Genomic DNA, 21,029 nt, shown 5'->3' with positions numbered 1-21,029 from the left:
GGGCTGGGCTTTGGGGAGGAAAGTGACACAAAGTCAGGCATTCCGTTTCCTTGTGGGATGAGCCTTAGATATGAAAGCCAACTGAGAGAGAGGGGCCTAGAGGCCTCTGAACAGGGGAGCAGCCCAGGAACAGGGGTACTCTGTTGGGCGAGGATTGGATTCGAGTCCTTCTGTAAGATGGGAGACCTTGGGCTAGTCCCTTCATCTATCTGAACCTCAGTTTCTTCCTGTGTAAATTAAAGATCGAAGATAACAAGGCACGTGTGCTCTTTTTCCGCTCCCTGCTTGCTTTCTTCTTTCCTCACTTCTCTCCTCTCAGTTCCCCAGGGTCCAACTCAAAGGAAGACACGCTGTGAGCTGGAGATTTTAGAAACCCTTCCCCCAAACCCTTCTGCCAGTCAAGTGTTCTGCCAGCCTAATGTTCCGCCATTGTTACTCCATCCTCTTGTATTAAGCTTTGACCTACAGACTGAGCCTTGATTTTTTTTTTTTTTTTATTCTTTAAATTCGATTTTTAAAAATTCGAATTATTTTAATATCTTTTCTCTTAGCAGTACTGTGGTTGGAGGAGGGGTGGGGCAAGGTCATTGAAAGTAGAAACGGAGCTACCTCTGGTTCTGCCTCTGTGATAGTCTATCTCCTCCTCCTGATAGATCCATGTGCCTGAGGAAGTTCCTTGGCTGTGACAGCACTTACTCAGGACTCCACCAGAGGCTAAATATAAGCCAAGTCAGCATCATTTGCATAACACTTCGATGACTATTTGTGGCCTCTTTCCGGGTGCTAATGACAGGGGTCTGGGAAGAGGCTGTCAGCAGGGACCGAGCAGCGCCTCTTGCTCAACCACTTGCTAGCCATGTGGCCTTGGAGAAGTTTCCCAGCTTTTCTGTGCCTCAGTATTCTGACCTATAAAACGGGCACCACCATAGGGACTGACCCTCCGAGGGTTGTGGTGAGAATATCCGAGTTAACACGTGTAAAGTGCTTAGAACATTTGCCTGGCAGGATAGTAAAGCACTCAGAACTGTTTGCTGTTGTCATTGTTGTTATGATGATCATCATTTTTGCTTTGTGCCAGGCCCTGTGCAGGGTTTGGGTGACACAGAGATGAATCAGCCTTAGTCCCTTCCCTGGTTGAGCTCATGGTCCAGCCCAGGAGGCAAATCCTGGGTGCGTCAGATTCTTTGCTGAACCCTGAGAAGAGTGATCTGAAGATGAATAGGAATGGGGCTCCTGGACTTGTTCAACAAGGTGCCCCACCTTGAGGACGAAGAGTCTGGGGCAAGGCAGAGTTGACCGAAGCATGAAAAAGCGATGTGCTGGGGGACAGGGTGTGGTTGCTCTTTGGGCCTCCCCCAAATCCCATTCCTCTCTGGAGCTACTTCCTACCAACTGTTTTCCATCTTAGCCATGGTCCCCTTGCCTCTGTGCCTTTGCACATGCTGTTCCCTCTGGCCCTTCCAAACTCAACCCCAGCATCCCCTCCTTCAGAAACTTTCCCCAACTGACCCATATATGATTTAGCCTCTGGGCTCCCACAATCCCCTGGTCTACCTTGGGATTCCTTGAGGACAAGCCTGTGACTTGTTCACCATGGTATCCCGTGCTAGGGCAAGTAGGCACTCAACATGTGAATATATAAGAGGGAAGGTATATCAGTCAGAATTGTGTTTAGCTGCAAAGGCCAAAAATCCTGACTATTGATAAATAAAATGGGGTTTATTTTTCTCAAATAATAAGAAAGCAGGCAGCTGCCGGCAATGGCTCAGCAGCTCAACAACATCTCTGAATTCGCTTTTTTTTTCCTTCCTCATGGTCACAAAATGGTCACTCTTACTCCTGCCATTACATCCATGTTTGAGGCAGGAAGAAGAGGCAAGACACTGCATCGGCACTGTTTGCGTCTTTTATTAAGAGAAGTAAAATCCTTTCCAAAACTCCCAAAGACTTCTTCTCCCTTCTTGTTGGATGAAACTGTCACGTAGCTACCCTCACCTGCAAAAGAGGCTGGGAGAACAAGTATCTGATGTATGGCTGGAAGAACAAAATTGCAGTTTTGTTAGCAAGAAAGAAGATGGGGGAGGAGGCATAAGAGTAAGGGGTATGGAGAGTGGATATTGATTAGGTGACTAGCAAAAGGCTTCGTGAAGGAGATGATATTTGAACTGTGATTGGAAGGATAGATACAATTTTGATAATAGGAAAGAATGGCTCAGGTGGAAATGCTCTGTGTGACCAGGGGAACTACTGAGAAGCAAGATCAGCTAGGATAGAAAGGAGATAGGACAAGACAGAGTTCACCACTTGACAAACTTTGTTTTGTTTTGTTTTCATTTGTTTGTTTTATTATCTGGATTCCCAAACAAATTTATTCACATTTCTTATTAGAGATTTTGTTTGTCATATATGGGTTATCCCCAGTACATAGTGCTACCACAGTACCTGGTGCATAGTTAGTTCTCAGTGAATGAATGAAAAAGTGTACTCTTTTTCAGACTTAATACTCCAACAGTGTTAATAATGTTATCCATATTCAGTTTTTCTATGTCCCTTACTATAATGGTTACTGTCCTCTTTTTTTTTTTTTTTTAACTTCTTATCTGAGTTATTCCTAGGCTTTTCCATATTTCACATCAGGAAGTGCACACTTGGTGAATTTTGATATAGTCACACCAGTCAGTAGCTCTCTTTCTCCCATATGGATTCAAATCTCTACCTCTGCATTATCTGAAATTCCGTCATTAGAGATTATTTCAGCCAATGAACATATACTGAGCAGCTGCTGTAGACAAAGAGTCCTTTGCAAAATGTAAATATCCCTTGGAGGCTTATGATTATCTATCATTCATACCTTGATATTAATTCATTTAATTGGCTGGTAACTTCCTAATGCTTAGCTGAATTCTGCCCTGAGAAATAAGAATTTTTATTTTAGAAAGGGGTAGTAGAGGGACCTAGGAGATGGGGGATCGACCGCAATGAGCTGGACACTGAATGTTTGAGGGTATTAGGGAGGACTGTAAAAGAAGAAACTTACATTCCCTGAGCTCCCACTAAGGGCAGGCACTGCCCATTTTTACTTTCTAAGATGCTGCCATCCGTAGTTCACAAATGAGGTAACTAGACTTAGAGAAAGGAATTGATCTGTCCAAGGTCATTTTGCACATAGGTGACAAGGTGGAATCAGAGCCTAGTCAGCCTCACCCTGAAGCCCATTCTCTTTCCATTACACCAAATACTGTCTTTTTTAGTCCAGGCATCTCCCATCTGCCTGCCCCACTGTAATAATAGTAACCATCTCAGCTAGTATTTATTCTTCCTGATGGTCACAAAAAGGCCACTGTTACTCCTGCCATCACATCCACATTCAGGGCAGGAAGAAGAGGCAAGACACAGCATCTGTACCAAACATTGTTCTAAATGCTTTCTGTGTGTTCACTCATGCCATTTTTTACAGCAATGCTATAAGGTAAGTGCAATTAGTGTCCCCATTTTATAGATGCGAAGCCAAGGCACACAAGAGGTTAAGTTCTGCCCAAGCTTTCAGAGCTAGAAGTGGCAGAGACATGATTCAAACCCAGGCAGGCTGGCTCTGAGTCTTGCCAAGCCTTGAAATGGATTAGGAGAGGATCCTCTAGATGTAGAGAAAATGGAACCCTTGTGAATTGCTGGCGGGAATGTAAAGTGGTGCAATCACTTTGGAAAACAGTTTGGTGGTTCCTCAAAAAGTTAAACATAGAATTGCCATATGACCTGGCAATTCCTCTTCTAGGCATATACCCAAAATTAATTGAAACAGGTACTCAAACCATTACTTGTACATCAATGTTCATAGCAGCAGTATACACAGTAGCCAAAACGTGGAAACAAACCAAGTGTCCATCAGCAGGTTATGGAGAAACAAAATGTGGGATATCCATACAATGGAATATTATTCAGCCTTATATAAAATAAGGAATAATAAACTTATCTTGCAGGGTTATTTTAAGGGTCAAATGAGACAATCTTTTGAGAAATGTTTTGTTATCTAGAAACTGTAATTCAAATGTGAGAAGCAGTTAATCCTAATTCCTACCTGACTGGTTTGTGATCAGACTCAGATAGGAATTAAGGACACATAAGCCCTTTGTAAAACTGTTCAGCACTATACTGATATGGTGGCTCATAACATTTTTTAAGTAATGAAAAATTATTGGTTATTATAACAAAAGCAATAGTGTTAAAAATTTAGAAAACTCGAAGTAAAAATTAGAAAATGAAAACACCTATGATCCTACCTCCCAGAGATAGCCATTCTTTACATTTTGATATAGTTCCAACAATTATCAACTCATAGCCACATTTTTTTTATCTGGACCCTTACCTATTACCCCCAACTCCCCTCAATAAGACATTATTTTAGGGCAAATCTCAGACATCATATAATTTTATGATCACTATTTCAGTATTTATCTCCAAAGTGTAAGAATGTTTCTAATAAACAGAAACTATTTCAGTATGTATCTCTAAAATTTAAAGATATTTCTAATAAATATAACCTCAATATAAACATCATATCTAAAAAAATAAATAATAAGTTCTAAAGAGTGTCAGATAGATGATTGGTAAATTGTTTTCCCTGTCCCTTTGAATATTGGACATTTGTCTTTTTCTTATTTATTTGCCAAGCTCTTCATATATTAAGGATATTGACTAAGGTGATATCATAACAATAATATTATTATTCTTCCAGGGAAGACCATGGAGACTTCAGGATTCTCCTCCCAGACTGAGGACCACAGTGAAGTCCACAGAGATATAAAAGATGAAGACAGTATGTTTGCCTTCTCTGACCTTCTGGGCAATACCACATGGGTGATGGAGTCCAGCAGTGAGTAGGACAGGCAAAGATTCTGCTCAGCTCAGGTGGTGCAATGGCTCCAGTCACAGTTGAAACATCTAGGGAAGTAGTGCTTTTACACACGTGCACACACACATATGTGCTTGGTCCAGGCTGTTCCCCAGCACTTTCTAGCTGTGGGGACCCTCGGTTGCTCCCCAAATTGCAGGGAGGCTCTGGGGGCTTGGTCTGGCGCTAGAGTAAGTTACTAGAGAGCTCCCAGAAGGTGAGAAGGGTCCTGTCTGGCCACAGAATAGGGGGTGGCAAGGGTTAGGAGTTGATAAGATCCTATCTGCCTTGTAATTTTCGGTGAACCTTAGATTGGTGATGACTCTGCAGAGTCTGGAAATCTCTGGGGAGGGCAGGGGGCTTAGAAGCCACTTTCTGGGGTCCATATGTAGAAAAATTTCTGCTGTGGGCTTCTCTAGAGCCCCAAGGTCCTCTAAGAGCTTTGGTCTCCTGAACCTTCCAGTGGCCCTAGGTTCTGGGGAAGGGGACCCCAGAGAATCCAGTCACTCTGGGCTCCCCACGCCCAAACAGACCCCTGGGGAGACAGCAGGTCTCAATACCCTCTGGGATGGGAAGCGTGGAAAACACTCATCCCTTTGCCTCTGTGTACCTCCCAGACGGACAGACAGATTTCCAAGAGCAAGATGGAAAGACCGGATTCTCTTCCCCGAAACAATATGAGAGAGACAAATCCTCCTCCTCCTCTTCCTCTTCTTCATCTTCTTCCTCGTCCTCTTCCTCCTCCTCCTCCTCAGGTATAGCAAAGATTTATATATGTGTATATATATATGCATATCTCAATATTATTCATGAAAAATACTTACGTGGAAAAACGATTCCCCATAATCCTCCACCTTGATGCTATTTTTCTGTTCCATTCTAGAGCCTGTCTCTCTATACACAGAACTTCTACACAGTCAGAATCTGCCTATAGACAATTTTGTCCTCTGTTTAAAAATGTTTGCTATCTTACCATAAGCATTTTACCATGTCATTCTGTATATCTTTGTATTTATTTTTAATGCTGCAGGTAGCTGCATCTCATGCAAACTAACCTTTAGGCTTATTAGGGGTGTTTGAGTGCTGTTGTCGATTCGTAGGTTCAGTCAAGCAGACTGCCTTGGTTCAAATCCTGTCTTTGTCACTAATTAGCTGTGTGTCCTTAGATAAATTGCTTAACCTTTCTGTGCCTCAGTGTCCTCACAGGATGATCACGATAGTTATTACCTCATAGGAAAATTGTGAGGATTACATTTTTTATACATATACAGTCTTAGAGAAATATCTAGGACACAGTAAAAACTCTAAAAATGACTGTTATTATTAAGATTTCCTCCAGTTTATAGTTCTCATTAGCATCCTTATGCAGAAGCTTTTAGTTTGAATTTTTTGTACGTATCATGTCCTTTGTATAAATTCCCCAAAGTACTTCAGTGGGTTTAGAGGAATGAATGTCTCTAATAGGGTCTTTATAAAAGAAGTGGTGTTATTTGCTGTCCTTAGTAGTATATTGTATTGTATGACATGTTATTTTTCTTTTTATCATTTTTTCTTATTGCTAAAAAAAAAAAGACAAAACAATTTTTCTTGCAGTAATCAGTATGTTCAAGTGCTGATTGTGGTGATAAATGTACAACTTTATGATGATACCATGAACAACTGACTGTACACTGTGGATAAATGTATGGTATGTTAATATAACTCTATAAAATTGTAGGAAAATATATATATAGGAGTAAAAGTGTTGGAGAAAACATGGTGAGAGTGATGATGCCTCACCAATATGGACTAACTACAATGTGTAAACTCAGAATTGAATCTTAGAACATAGCCTAATGTGGACACAATAATTGTAGTAGTCCCTAGATTGTAAGCTCTTACAGCAGTTAACTCTATCCCTGAATTGTAAGGCCTATCTCTAAACTTTGAGATGCTGATCCCCTAGCGTATAACCAGATTGGTCTCTGGAACAATGCATATCTCTGAGACACCTGAAACTCAGAGCTAGAGCTCGGCAGATATGAATGTCAGTATTAGTGCATACAGCCACTGTCAAAAAAAAAAAAAAAAAAAAAAAAAAAAAAAAGCTGAAAAAGAGCCCAGACTTCAATTAGTGATATGAATGAAGCAGGTGTGGTTAAGACCAGGGCAAGCCAGGCCAAAGGATAAAGGTTGAAACTGATTGTGTTTTAAAACTTCAACTTTCATATGAGACCAAGAGAATAGATATCTATTTGGTACAGGATCTAAATTTTCTAAATGGTACAACTCTACAGTTGATTTGTTCAAACACCACAATTGCATGGAACTTTGAATAGGAAGTGAGATACGGTAGGTTAGTATAGGCTGGAGTGAAATAGTGACACATCCTAGAGTAATTTGGGCAGATAATAAAAAATATATTTACAGCCTCCCCCTCCCCAGCCCCGAGGATCTGAGGGAAGGTGTGGATATGTTGGACATCCTCACCTGGACTGGTGTTGATGTTGTCACAAACATTGGGACTGGCAGTTTGATGTGCTGAGCCCTTGAGCATGGGACTTGCCCTTATGAAGCTCATTACCACAAAGGAGAGTCTAAAGTTGTATGTAATGGTGCCTAAGAGTCTCCCCCTGAGTACCTCTTTGTTGCTCAGATGTGGCCCTCTCTCTCTCTAACTGAGCCATCTTGACAGATGAACTCGCTGCCCTCCCCCCTACATGGGACCCGACTCCCAGGGCTGTAAATCTCCCTGGCAACGCAGAGTATGACTCCCGGGGATGAATGTGGACCCGGCATCATGGGACTGAGAGTATCTGCTTGACCAAAAGGGGGATGCAAAATGAGACTAAATAGTTTCAGTGGCTGAGAGATTCCAAATGGAGTCGAGAGGTCACTCTGGTGGACATTCTTATGCACTGTATAGATAACACCTCTTAGGCTTTAATGTATTGGAATAGCTAGAAGTAAATACTTGAAACTACCAAACTCCAACCCAGTAGTCTGGACTCCTGAAGACAATTATATAATAATGTAGATTACACGGGGTGACAGTGTGATTGTGAAGACCTTGTGGATCACACCCCCTTTATCTAGTGTATGGATGAGTGGAGGAATGGGGATAAAAACTAAAGGACAAATGGGGTGGGATGGGGGATGATTTGGGTGTTCTTTTTTCACTTTTATTTTTTATTCTTGTTCTGGTTCTTTCTGATGTAAGGAAAATGTTCAGAGATAGATTGTGGTGATGAACGCATAACTATGTTATCATACTGTGGACAGTGGATTGTATATCATGGATGATTGTATGGTGTGTGAATGTATTTCAATAAAACTGAATTTAATTAAAAAAATTATTAATAGAGAAGTTGTGGGTTTACAGACTCCGCCATCTTCCCACAATTGCTTTATGTAATAAGGTCTTGTTTACAAATTACCACATTTTCTCCCCCCAAAAAGCAGAATGTTCTTCATTATTATTCTTTTTTCTAATTTAAATGTGATTTTATTGACATACATTCACATAGCATACAGTCCTTCAAAGTGTACAGTTTTTCATAGTGTCATTATATAGTTGTGCATTTATCACCACAATCAATCTTTGAACATTTTCATTACTCCAAAAAATAAAATAAAAATTAAAAATAAAAAGAACATCTAGAACATTTCATTCCCCTCCTCCCCCTATTGTTCATTTACTTTTTTTAACACTCTTTTATTTTTTAAGCTTTATAAAAAAATTTAAAAACAATAAAAAAATTCAAACAAAACCAAAACAAAGGAATAAGAAAAAACAAATAACCTAAAATAACTACATTGCTTCCAACATGTTCCTATGATACCCCAAGCATTATTGTTCTTTGATTCAAAATGTAAGGCTGAATTTAAAGTCTCCTCACCATCATCATCATCATCATCATAATAGCTAGCATTTTATTAAGCACTTACCATTCCAGGTACCATTCTATGCACTTTACAAATGTTAACTCATTCAACTCTGGTAGCAACCCACTGAGGGAGGTACAACTATTATTCCCGTTTTACAGACAAGGAAACAGGTACAGAGAGCCTGCCTGACCTCAGTAGCCTGGGGGATTCCCTTCCCTGGAGGTCTTTCTGGGAACGGGGTGGGCTCTGGTCTACACCTCCTGGACTAGAGCTCCTCCACTAGGATCAGCTCTAAGGAGTGGGTTTAAGCTTGAGATTTTACTTGATGAAGGGTTCCTGAGGCTTAGGAAAATGCTGGGAAAGCACTGGCCTAACCTAATGTCTTCATTTTACAAATGGTGAGCCCAAGGGTTGGGGAGAAAGACTTGTTCAAAACCACAAAATAAATGGTTATTTCAGCAAACAGAGGAGGGTTAGTGGTTTGTGGATCCAGTGGGTTTGTTTATATCCAGTTCCTCTGGGGACTGAAAAGGACCCACCATACACACACACACACACACACACACACACACACACACACAATATACATATACATACACATACACATACATACATACACACGTGTATACATATGCATATACATACACATACATATACATACATACACACTTACATGTACGTACATATACGTATGCACACATATATACACATACACATATATATAACACACACATATATATACATACATATATATATACATACACACATACACATATATATATACACAGGCATATATATACACACACATGCATATATACACATATGCATACATATATACATATACACATACATATATACATATATACATATACATACACATATATACATACACACATATACATATACGCATACACATTCATATATACATGCATACATATATACACACACATAGATATACATATACATATGTATATACACATACATATACATAAACATACATATATACATACAGATACACATATATACATACACACATACATATATACATATACATACATATGTACATAGATGCATGCATATATATACATACATATACATTACACATACATGCATGTATATACATACACACATACATATATACATATACATACATATATACATACTTACATACACACACACAAACACACATGACACATATACCAGGTTAGCTCTGAAAGAACTTCCAGGTGCAGAGGGGCTGTTCTGTCTTCTGATTCTGCTGCTCCCCAACCAATATTCTCCCCCATAGCGTGTCCTTTTCTCTCAGTCTCTGCCGCAGACATGGAACTGGCTGTCATTTCCAAAACTGAACACTAGGGGCAGGCAACAGGAAAATAAACACAAGAATCCAAAGAATAGAGGCGGACTGACTCTCGGGAGGCTGGTGCCTGACCCCACAGGGCTGACCCGCTGTGAGAAGTCCACACCGGCCTTCCTGCAGGCTGAGGTGGTGACCCTGTAGTCCTCAGGGCTCCGAGCCTGTGTGCCTCCCTCTGCAGCCCCCAGCCTGCATCCACACTCAGGACCCTAACTCATGGTCTGGGATCTGGCAGCTCTCTTCTTACCTATCTTTTGGTTTTTAAGGTAGCCTGTTATTTTAAAATGAGTATTGTTCAGTTGTAAAAGATTATTTCTAGGCACATTATAGAAAATGTGGGGTGTATAGAGAAGTTGAAAGAAGGGCAAAAATTTACCCTTTGCTCCACCACTTGGAGATAACTGCCAAAAACCTAGTCGTGTGCTATAATGGGATGAGATGGTTGGGAACGTTGTGAAGGGGTGAGTGTATTTTGTATGTGGAAGTGATGGAAATGGGAATCACTGAGGACCAGAAGGCTGACTGCAGTGGACATATTTTAAAGTGGACCATACAATCCCCTTATGCATATATGCCCATCAAAGAGAAAAACACCCTATTAGTGTATTCTCTTGCACTTATTCAGCAGAAATTTATTGAGCACCTACTATTTACCAGCCTCTGTTATGGGGACTAGGGACATCAGCAACAATGAACCTTTCTGCCATAGTTAGTTGTTTTATTTATTTATTTATTTATTTGAGCAGTTGTAGGTTTACAGAAAAATCATGCAGAATTTACAGAGTTCCCATATACCCCCCCACACACAATTTTCCCTGTTATTGACATTTTACCTTAGTATGGTGCCTCTGTTACAAATGATGAAATAATATTATTATAATTGTATTATTAACTGTACTCCATGGTTTACATTAGGGTTGACTTTTTGTGTTGTTCAGTTCTGTGACTTGTTTGCTTTTTATTCTGGTAACATATATACAACCTAAAATTAATTATTTTAACAGCTTTCAAGGATACAATTCAGTGGTGTTCATTACATTCACTTGTGTTGTACCACCTTTGCCACCGCTCATTACCAAAACTTTTCCTACAGTTAGTTTTTTAAATCATTGGATTTGAAAGCAGACCCAAATATTGTCCTCATTTTAAACAGTGTGTGTTCCCTACTACCTTTTACATAAAGTTATGTATTTTGAGTATATCATAGAGAAAGCTAAAATAATATTTGCTTGTTGACAGAGGTTGTCCCTAGCCAGTGGAATTTGGGGGAATTTTTGTTTTCTTTCTTTTCGATATTATATCTTTTTTTTTTGCAACATGTATTATCTTTGAGGCAATGAAAAAATTCTTTTTTTGTTGTTGGATATTTGCAAACCAAAGACAAGAAGAAACTAGAAGTTAACCAAAGCCCCATCCCCTTGAGACAAATACAAGATTTACTGTTTTGGTGGTACCTGATATCTCCTGTATCTAGTTGAGATCATTTGCACTGATTTTTAAGCACACTAACTTGATTTCCTAGATTAAAAAAAAATTATCCATCCTTGACCAGGAGGTCCCCAAGAGCCCCAAGGGGCAACTAAGCCCTGCAGGGGCCATCTTCGCTGTCCTGAGGTAAGGGCTGAATTCCTGGAATGCTGGCTGGTCCAACAGTGCAGAACACTTAGTCATTCTTCAAGTCTTTGTCAAGCTCCTGATCCAAGCTGGGCACTCTTGGGACAGTGAGGAACCCAGGCCTTATCCTTCCAGAGCTCAGGGTGATTGGAGAGATGAGCATCACAGGGCCACTGACCCTCATGTGTACTGTGTCAAGCATGGGTAGTTGACACTGTAAAAACCTCAGAAGAGGGCAGGCAAGATCTATGGGAACTGGAGTAGTTGAGAGAGGTCTGCTACCAGAGGTGTGACTTCAGCTTAACCTTAAAGATAAGGGAGACAGTTGTGTTTCCACAATTGAAAAAAGACAATTATATGCAATACATGATCCTGGACTGGATCTAATAATAGAGGAGAAAAGGCCCCAAAGGACATTATTGGGACATATAAAAAATTGGAATATAGACTGTAAGCTTTATATGAGTGTTACATTTCTTGTACTGGATAACTGTACTTAAGGTGGTTTCATAAGTGAATATCCTTGTTCTTAGGAAATGTACGTGGAAGTATTAAGTGTTCAAGGAACATGGCAAATGTTCAGAAAATAGCTAGCTAGCTAGCTAGCTAGCTAGATGATAGATAGAGATATACAGATAGCTAGATAGATATAGTTAGATAGAGATAGGTAGAGATGGATGGATGGACAGACAGATATAGGTCGAGATAGAGGGATGGATGGATAGTTAAATAAATATAGATAGATGAGAGAGAGAGAAGGAGAGAAAGAGAAAGAAAGAAAAGAGAAGGAAGGAAGGAAAGAAGAAAGAAAGAAAGAAAGAAAGAAAGAAAGAAAGAAAGAAAGAAAGAAAGAAAGAAAGAAAAAGAAAGAAGGCAAATATGGCAGAATGTTAAAATTGGTGGGTCTGGGTGTCTGGATGGGAGTTATGTTGGAGTTCTCTGCTTGGGTTTTGTATAATTTTTGAAACTGTCCTGTAGGTGAGAAATCATTTCAAAATAAAACATTTAAGAATGGAAGAGGGGAAAAAAGATAAGGGAGACAAATGGGGAGGGCATTCTGGCAGGGACATAGCACGAGTGAACACCGGAGTCAGTCAGGGATAAAAAATATCTCAGTAAGATGATACCTTATACATCCTTGGGTGACCTTCATGAAAGCCCTGTGACTCAGACAAGGGACCAACTGAAATGGTAAGTGGGCAGGAAGCCAACAGGAATATCAAGTGATTTGTCCCCAGGCTCACAGAGAGGTAGTGGCAGTTCTCCTCCCCGAAAGCGGTGCTCTTTCCTCCAAATGACACTCTTCTCATAAATGCTCAGAGCGCATTGGTTGGAAGGAGCATATTCCCAGCTCATTCCAGGCTGAGGTTCTCCTACAGCGTGTGCTTGTTCCCTGCAGACAGCGGTGATGAGGACCACAGAGGAATGAGGGAACGTCGGCGGGGCCACAGGAACAGCTCACCTGGTAGGCACTAGGCTTGGCCATTTCTCTTTCGCCCACTTGGCTCACGGCTGAGTTTCTCGGTGGGACTGAACGTATCATTGTGAAGATGTTCCTCATAGCATTGTTTATAGAAGGAAAAAAATAGGAAACAACCTAAATGTCCAACAGAGAGTTGCATTAAGAGATGCTACACACTGTCTCGGTTCTGGCTGTCTTCGTCATATATATGTGAAGTGGAAAAGAAAGACATCAAATCATATAAATAATCTGATCTCAAATATGCTTTGCAAAAATTCATATGTACATGATTATACATAAGACTGGACGGGAAAATATCAAAATTTTAATAGTGGCTCTCTTTGGATGGTGAAATTATGGGTGATTTTTCTTTTTCTTTTCTTCTTTTCTTTTCTTTTCTTTTCTTTTCTTTTCTTTTCTTCTTTTACACTGTCCTATACTATAAACATTTTATAATAAGCATATTTTATTTTTATAACCAGAAGAAAATAATCTGCACAAAAATTAAACAACTTAGTGAATTTCAGCCCAAATGGACATGGGAAGAAAAGAGCATGGGAGAAAGAGTCCAGATTAACACCTAGTACAGACCCTGGCACACATGAGGTGCTTAATAAATGCTACCCAAGAAGCTGGAGTTGAGCTCTGGATATTATTTCTAGAGATAAAACGTATTAGGAATGCAGGCTTTGGCGACAGACCTGGGCTTGAATCCTGGAGTAGCCACTCACTGGCTGTGTGACCTTGGGAGAATAATGTAACTTTTTAAGCCTCGGTCTCCTTACTTGCAAAAGGACTTCTTCCTAGAACTTTCATGAGGATAAATGAAATATTAAATATAAATTACTTGGTGCACTGTTGGCACATAGTGAGTGCAATAAATAGCAGCTCTGACTTTTCAGCAAGACTCGGGTCTTCTCAGGCCTCCCCTCCTTGCTTACTATACTGCAGGCTGTCACCTCTGGGGATGCTGGAGGGAGTTGGACAGTGTAAAGGGAAAGCACTGGTAAGGCTGTCTTGCCTCTTGAGGACTACCCCAGCCCTAGCTCAAGGCCCAGCTCAAGGTTACTTTTAAATACTTAAAGGTATTTAAGAGTGAGCTGCCTGGCTCAGGTGATTAGGGGAGAGTTGACTGTCTTAGTTTGCCAGGGCTGCTATGACAAATAGCACACACTGATTGACTTAAAAACAGGGATTTATTGTTTGGAGACAAGAAGTCCAATATCAAGGAATCGGCAGGGCTTCTTTCTTCTGGAGTCTGTAGCTTTCTGGCAATACTCCATCATGTGGTGAGCTCTTTCTCCTTGTGTCCACTCTTCTGGCTTCTGGTTCTTGGCTGTTACTTCCGTGTCCAATTACCTTTGCTTCTAAAGTCTGCTGCCATATTGGATGAAGGCTCACCCTTATTCAATTTGGCTTCATCTAAATAGGATCTCTGAAGATCCTACTTATAAATGGGTTCATACCCACAGGACCAGGGTGGGGGGGTAGGACTTGAACGTCTTTTGTGCCGACATGATTCGTCCCCAGCACTCACTAAAGGGGTTTGTGTCTCCATCCAGGTGCTGAGCATGGGGAGCCTGATGTTTTGAAGGATGAGCTTCAACTCTATGAAGGTAAACCAGTTGTCTAGTAGCTTTGGAGGAAACAGAATACTACCAAGTACAGAGGGCTTTGGGTGGGAAATGAAGTCATGAAGGCATCTCATAAGCTGAAAAGTTGCCAGCAAATATAGGAGCATGCAGCAAAGTTAGTGGTTATGACATTGGCAGCTAGGGACAGGGATGAGCATTTTCTACCAAGGTGAGGCCATAACCTTGCCTTGCGAGGTGACCTTGAGCAGTCACCCAACCTTTCTGGGACTTGCCATCCTGCAGAACAGGCCGTGATCGGTGCTCAGTCTGCTGGGATACTGGGCTGTTAAAGCATGCAAGAGAAAATTAAGGCTCTGATCTCTACAAAATTCGTCTTATGGAATAACCGTTTCCATGCACAGTGATTATGACATTGAGGAGGGATAAATATGGCACTTTACTTGGTAGAGCTATGATCAAATGGGGTAATTTGTAGGAATGGGCCAGTTTGCCAAAAAGCCTGACAAGCACATACTGCCAGATTTTTAAAAAGTCTGCTTAGCTTTGATCCGACATTTCCAAAATCTACTTTATCTCCTAACACCTAGTAATAACCCAAGGAAAATGACTGACAACACGTATGTATACAGTTAAAGAAAAAGACTCATAAATTATGAGTCAGAATGCTACTAGTGATTGCCTCTGAGTGGTAGCATTATGGGTAGTCTTTTTCACTTCGTTTTTCTTTTTTAGAGTGTCTTTAGCAATTCGAGGCATCTTCCCTTTCCAAATAAATTTGATAACTAGCTTTTCCAAGTCTGCAAAGTAGGTTGTTGGAATTTTGATTGGGATTGCATTGAATCTGTAGATGAGTTTGGGTAGAATTGACATCTTAATGACATTTAGCCTTCCTATCCATGAACATGGAATATTTTTCCATCTTTTAAGGTCCCCTTCTATTTCTTTTAGTAGAGTTATGTAGTTTTCTTTGTATAGGTCTTTTACATCTTTGGTTAAGTTTATTCCTAGGTACTTGATTTTTTTAGTTGCTATTGAAAATGGTATCTTTTTCTTGAGTGTCTCTTCAGTTTGTTCATTTCTAGCATATAGAAACATTACTGACTTATGTGCATTAATCTTGTATCCCGCTACTTTGCTAAATTTGTTTATTAGCTCTAGTAGCTGTATCGTCGATTTCTCAGGGTTTTCTAGATATAAGATCATATCATCTGCAAACAATGAGAGTTTTACTTCTTCTTTTCCAATTTGGATGCCTTTTATTTCTTTGTCTTGCCGGATTGCCCTGGCTAGCACTTCCAGCACAATGTTGAATAACAGTGGTGACAGCGGGCATCCTTGTCTTGTTCCTGATCTTAGAGGGAAGGCTTTCAGTCTCTCACCATTGAGTACTATGCTGGCTGTGGGTATTTCATATATGCTCTTTATCATGTTGAGGAAGTTTCCTTCAATTCCTACCTCTTGAAGTGTTTTTATCAAAAACGGATGTTGGATTTTGTCAAATGCTTTTTCAGTATCTATTGAGATGATCAATTGATTTTTCCCTTTTGACTTGTTAATGTGTTGTAATACATTGATTGATTTTCTTATGTTGAACCATCCTTGCATGCCTGGAATAAACCCCACTTGGTCATGGTGTATGATTTTTTTAATGTGTCTTTGGATTCGATTTGCAAGTATTTTGTTGAGGATTTTTGCATCTATATTCATTAGGGAGATTGGCCGGTAGTTTTCCTTTTTTGTAGCATCTTTGCCTGGTTTTGGTATTAGATTGATGTTAGCTTCATAAAATGAGTTAGGTAGTGTTCCATTTTCTTCAATGTTTTGAAAGAGTTTGAGTAAGATTGGTGTCAGTTCTTTCTGGAAAGTTTGGTAGAATTCCCCTGTGAAGCCATCTGGCCCTGGGCATTTATTTGTGGGAAGATTTTTGATGACTGATTGGATCTCTTTGCTTGTGATGGGTTGGTTGAGGTCTTCTATTTCTTCTCTGGTCAGTCTAGGTTGTTCATATGTTTCCAGGAAATTGTCCATTTCCTCTACATTATCCAGTTTGTTGCCATACAGTTGTTCATAGTATCCTCTTATAAATTTTTTAATTTCTTCAGGATCTGCAGTTATGTCACCTTTTTCATTCATTATTTTGTTTATATGGGTCTTCTCTCTTTTTGATTTTGTCAGTCTAGCTAGGGGCTTGTCAATCTTGTTGATCTTCTCAAAGAACCAACTTTTGGTGACATTTATCCTCTCTATTGTTTTTTTGTTCTCTATGTCATTTATTTCTGCTTTAATCCTTGTTATTTCTTTTCTTCTACTTGGTTTAGGATTGGTTTGTTGTTCATTTTCTAGCTTCTTCAGTTGATCCATTAGTTCCTTGATTTTGGCTCTTTCTTCCTTTTTAATATATGCGTTTAGTGCTATAAATTTCCCCCTTAGCACTGCTTTTGCTGCATCCCATAGGTTTTGGTATGTTGTGTTCTCATTTTCATTCGTCTCTATATATTTAGCAATTTCTCTTGCTATTTCTTCTTTAACCCACTAATTGTTTAGGAGTGTGTTGTTTAACCTCCAGGTATTTGTGAATTTTCTAAGTCTCTGATGGTTATTGACTTCTAATTGTATTCCATTGTGGTCAGAGAATGTGCTTTGAATAATTTTAATCTTTTTAAATTTATTGAGGCTTGTTTTATGTCCCAGCATATGATCTATTCTGGAGAAAGTTCCGTGAGCACTAGAAAAGTATGTGTATCCTGGTGATTTGGGATGTAATGTCCTGTATATGTCTGTTAAATCTAATTCATTTATCAGATTGTTTAGGTTTTCAATTTCCTTATTGGTCTTCTGTCTGGTTGATCTATCTATAGGAGAGAGTGATGTGTTGAAGTCTCCCACAATTATTGTGGAAACATCAATTGCTTCTTTTAGTTTTGCCAGTGTTTCTCTCATGTATTCTGTGGCACCTTGATTGGGTGCATAGACATTTACGATTGTTATTTCTTCTTGCTGAATTGCCCCTTTTATTAGTATGTAGTGGCCTTCTTTGTCTCTCAAAACATCCCTGCATTTAAAGTCTATTTTATCTGAGATTAATATTGCTACACCTGCTTTCTTTTGGCTGTAGCTTGCATGAAATATTTTTTTCCATCCTTTCACTTTCAGTTTCTTTGTGTCCCTGTGTCTAAGATGAGCCTCTTGTATGCAACATATTGATGGTTCATTTTTTTTGATCCATTCTGCGAATCTATATCTTTTAATTGGGGAGTTTAATCCATTTACATTCAACGTTATAACTGTGAAGGCATTTCTTGAATCAGCCATCTTATCCTTTGGTTTATGTTTGTCATATTTTTCCCCTCTGTCTATTAATATCCTTTATTGTACCCGTACCGAATCTCTTTAGTACTGAACCTTTCTCCAAGTCTCTCTGTCCTTTCTTTGTTTCTCTGTCTGTAGGGCTCCCTTTAGTATCTCCAGTAGGGCAGGTCTCTTGTTAGCAAATTCTCTCAGCATTTGTTTGTCTGTGAAAAATTTAAGCTCTCTCTCAAATTTGAAGGAGAGCTTTGCTGGATAAAGTATTCTTGGCTGGAAATTTTTCTCACTCAGAATTTTAAATATATCGTGCCACTGCCTTCTCGCCTCCATGGTGGCTGCTGAGTAGTCGCTACTTAGTCTTATGCTGTTTCCTTTGTATGTGGTGAATTGCTTTTTTCTTGCTGCTTTCAGAACTTGCTCCTTCTCTTCTGTGTTTGACAGTGTGATCAGTATATGTCTCGGAGTGGGTTTATTTGGATTTATTCTATTTGGAGTTCGCTGAGCATTTATGATTTGTGTATTTATGTTGTTTAGAAGATTTGGGAAGTTTTCCCCAACAATTTCTTTGAATACTCTTCCTAGACCTTTACCCTTTTCTTCCCCTTCTGGGACACCAATGAGTCTTATATTCGGACATTTCATATTATCTATCATATCCCTGAGGTCCATTTCGATTTTTTCAATTTTTTTCCCCATTCTTTCTTTTATGCTTTGATTTTCCATTCTGTCATCTTCCAGGTCACTGATTCGTTGTTCAACTTCCTCTAGTCTTGTACTATGAGTGTCCAGAATCTTTTTAATTTGGTCAACAGTTTCTTTAATTTCCATAAGATCATCCATTTTTTTATTTAGTCTTGCAATGTCTTCTTTATGCTCTTCTAGGGTCTTCTTGATTTCCTTTGTATCCTGTACTAGGGTCTCATTGTTCGTCTTTAGTTCTTTGAGTAGCTGCTCTAGGTGCTGTGTCTCTTCTGATCTTTTGATTTGGGTGCTTGGGCTTGGGTTATCCATATCGTCTGGTTTTTTCATATGCTTTATAATTTTCTGTTGTTTTTGGCCTCGTGGCATTTGCTGAACTTGATAGGGTTCTTTTAGGATGTGTAGACCAATTGAAGTCCTTATCTCTGATTTATCAGATCTACAGCTTCGTGGAGTACACTTTCTCTAACTAACCAGCAGGTGGCGTCCACGAGCCACCTGTTCTCCACAAGCCAGTTCTCCCCTGTTTAGCCTTTTTGGTGAGTGGGGGAGTGAGTCTTGTGGGGTCCAATTGGTGTACCAAGCTTGCGTGTGTAGTTGGTGTTGCCTGCCCTGTATATGGGGCGTGTTTCTGGGCAGTCAGGGATGGGGGGTGGCTCTAACAATCAAATCTCCCTGGAGATCCTAGAGTTTTAAAGCTGCTGCAATAGTCTAATCCTTCAGTTCAGTCCTGCCACAGTTTGTCTCTGCCACTGACCCACAAGTCCTTGGTATTGGCGTATGGCTCCTGAGACTTGCAAGTGGGCCCCTCTTCCAGGCCGTGCACCCCGGGTCCTCTGTTGAGGGATGACTGTGCTATGTCACAGGTGAGTGCCGTCCCCCCAGGGCAGTTCTGGGCTGCTGGGCTGTGTAGGGAGGCTCCCAGTCTGCTGAAATGATGGCTGAATGGGGCTTTGTTAATTCACACTGCTCTACCTTCCCAACTCTGGGACAATCAGCTGAGGTTGCAAGGAAGGCTAATATCCACGCCCAGTTTTGTGGTGTGTGCCTGTTATTTGAAGCACTTCCGTCACACTGGGTTGTCTGGGGCAGCTCTGGGTTATGGGGCTGGTGATGGGCAGGAGTGTTTCCTGTCCACCAGGATGATGGCTGTGAGCGGACACCCCCCTTTTCTTGGGAAGTTGTGGTGTTTAGTGAATTTTCTCAGCCACTGGATTATTGCGTTTTGTCTGAGAGCTCTCTTAGTTCTGCTCTTGACTTGACCTGCCCAAATTGCAAGTCTTTGAAGCTTTCTGTATTGGGCTTCTTAGAGTAATTGTTTTAGAAAAAGAAGAAAGGATTAAAAAAAAAAAAAAAAAAGGGCCCTCCTCACAGATCTAATGAGTTATTGAAATGCTAAAAGACAAAGCAACCAGGGCCATTAAGGAAAGGTCCACAGGGCAGAGAGATCAGCTTTTCTTCGGGATTTGCATATGCGCCTCGGGGCCTGAGCTCTGCCCTTCCCCTTTCTATGTTCACCAGAACTCCAAAAATCCTCTGCTTTTATTTTGGAGTTTTTCGTTTTGTTTTTTTTCTATGCCTGTCTCCTCTCTGCTGGGCTGGCTGCTCTCAGATTCTGTGGTGTCTGGTCTCAGTCTATCTATGGTTGGAGTTTGGATGAGTAGAATGAGTTTCCGATAAGGGCTGCCACTGCAGCTCTCCCTTCTCCTTCCCGGAGCTGACAGCCCCTCCTCCCACGGGACTGAGCCTGGCAGGGAGGGGCGCGGGTCCCCTGGCCGCAAAAACTTACAGATTTCGCTGATCTCAGCAGTTCCACGTTTTCATGAGTGTTGTATGAAGTATGCCCAAAGTCAGATTGCTCTGTGGTGTCCAGTCCACGCAGTTCCTGGCTTTCTACCTACTTTCCTGGAGGAGTAACTGGAACATACAGCTCACCAGTCTGCCATCTTGCCCCGCCTCGCATTATGGGTAGTCTTTACATTGTTTTGGTTGATTATCTGAGTCTTTGGTTTTGATTTGTTTACACAAACAAGTTTTTGTTTTTTGTTTTTTTGGTTTAGGAAGGTATTTTTAATTACTCAGGTAGTTTAAGTGGGTTTCATGGGGTGGAGGAGGAGAAACAATAGAGAAATGGCTATGTCTATATCTATTTAAAAACAGTTTCCCTTGTCATAAAAGTCATTCGTGTTCACTGTAGAAAACATAGATATGGTCAGTTATTTGTGAATTACTTTTTTTCTC

At 40.3% G+C, this 21,029-nt stretch overlaps 1 protein-coding gene across 4 annotated transcripts in view; it reads left to right on the top strand.

Moving 5' to 3' along the window:
• TMEM40 (transmembrane protein 40) overlaps positions 1 to 21,029 on the top strand; it is a 61,850-nt gene that overhangs the window by 25,240 nt on the left and 15,581 nt on the right. For 2 of the 4 annotated variants that reach the window (XM_037802369.1, XM_037802377.1), the window contains 4 exons: positions 4,733 to 4,813; positions 5,506 to 5,643; positions 13,126 to 13,191; positions 14,751 to 14,804. In XM_037802369.1, coding sequence (XP_037658297.1) covers positions 4,733 to 4,813; positions 5,506 to 5,643; positions 13,126 to 13,191; positions 14,751 to 14,804 — 339 coding nt within the window. The remainder of the gene's footprint in view (positions 1 to 4,732; positions 4,814 to 5,505; positions 5,644 to 13,125; positions 13,192 to 14,750; positions 14,805 to 21,029) is intronic. The other 2 variants (XM_037802386.1, XM_037802397.1) reach the window with 1 other exon arrangement.

This window comes from Choloepus didactylus, chromosome 1 (genome assembly GCF_015220235.1).
Source record: "Choloepus didactylus isolate mChoDid1 chromosome 1, mChoDid1.pri, whole genome shotgun sequence".
Lineage (NCBI taxonomy): Eukaryota > Metazoa > Chordata > Mammalia > Pilosa > Megalonychidae > Choloepus > Choloepus didactylus.
This window is presented reverse-complemented; position numbering and strand designations above follow the sequence as displayed.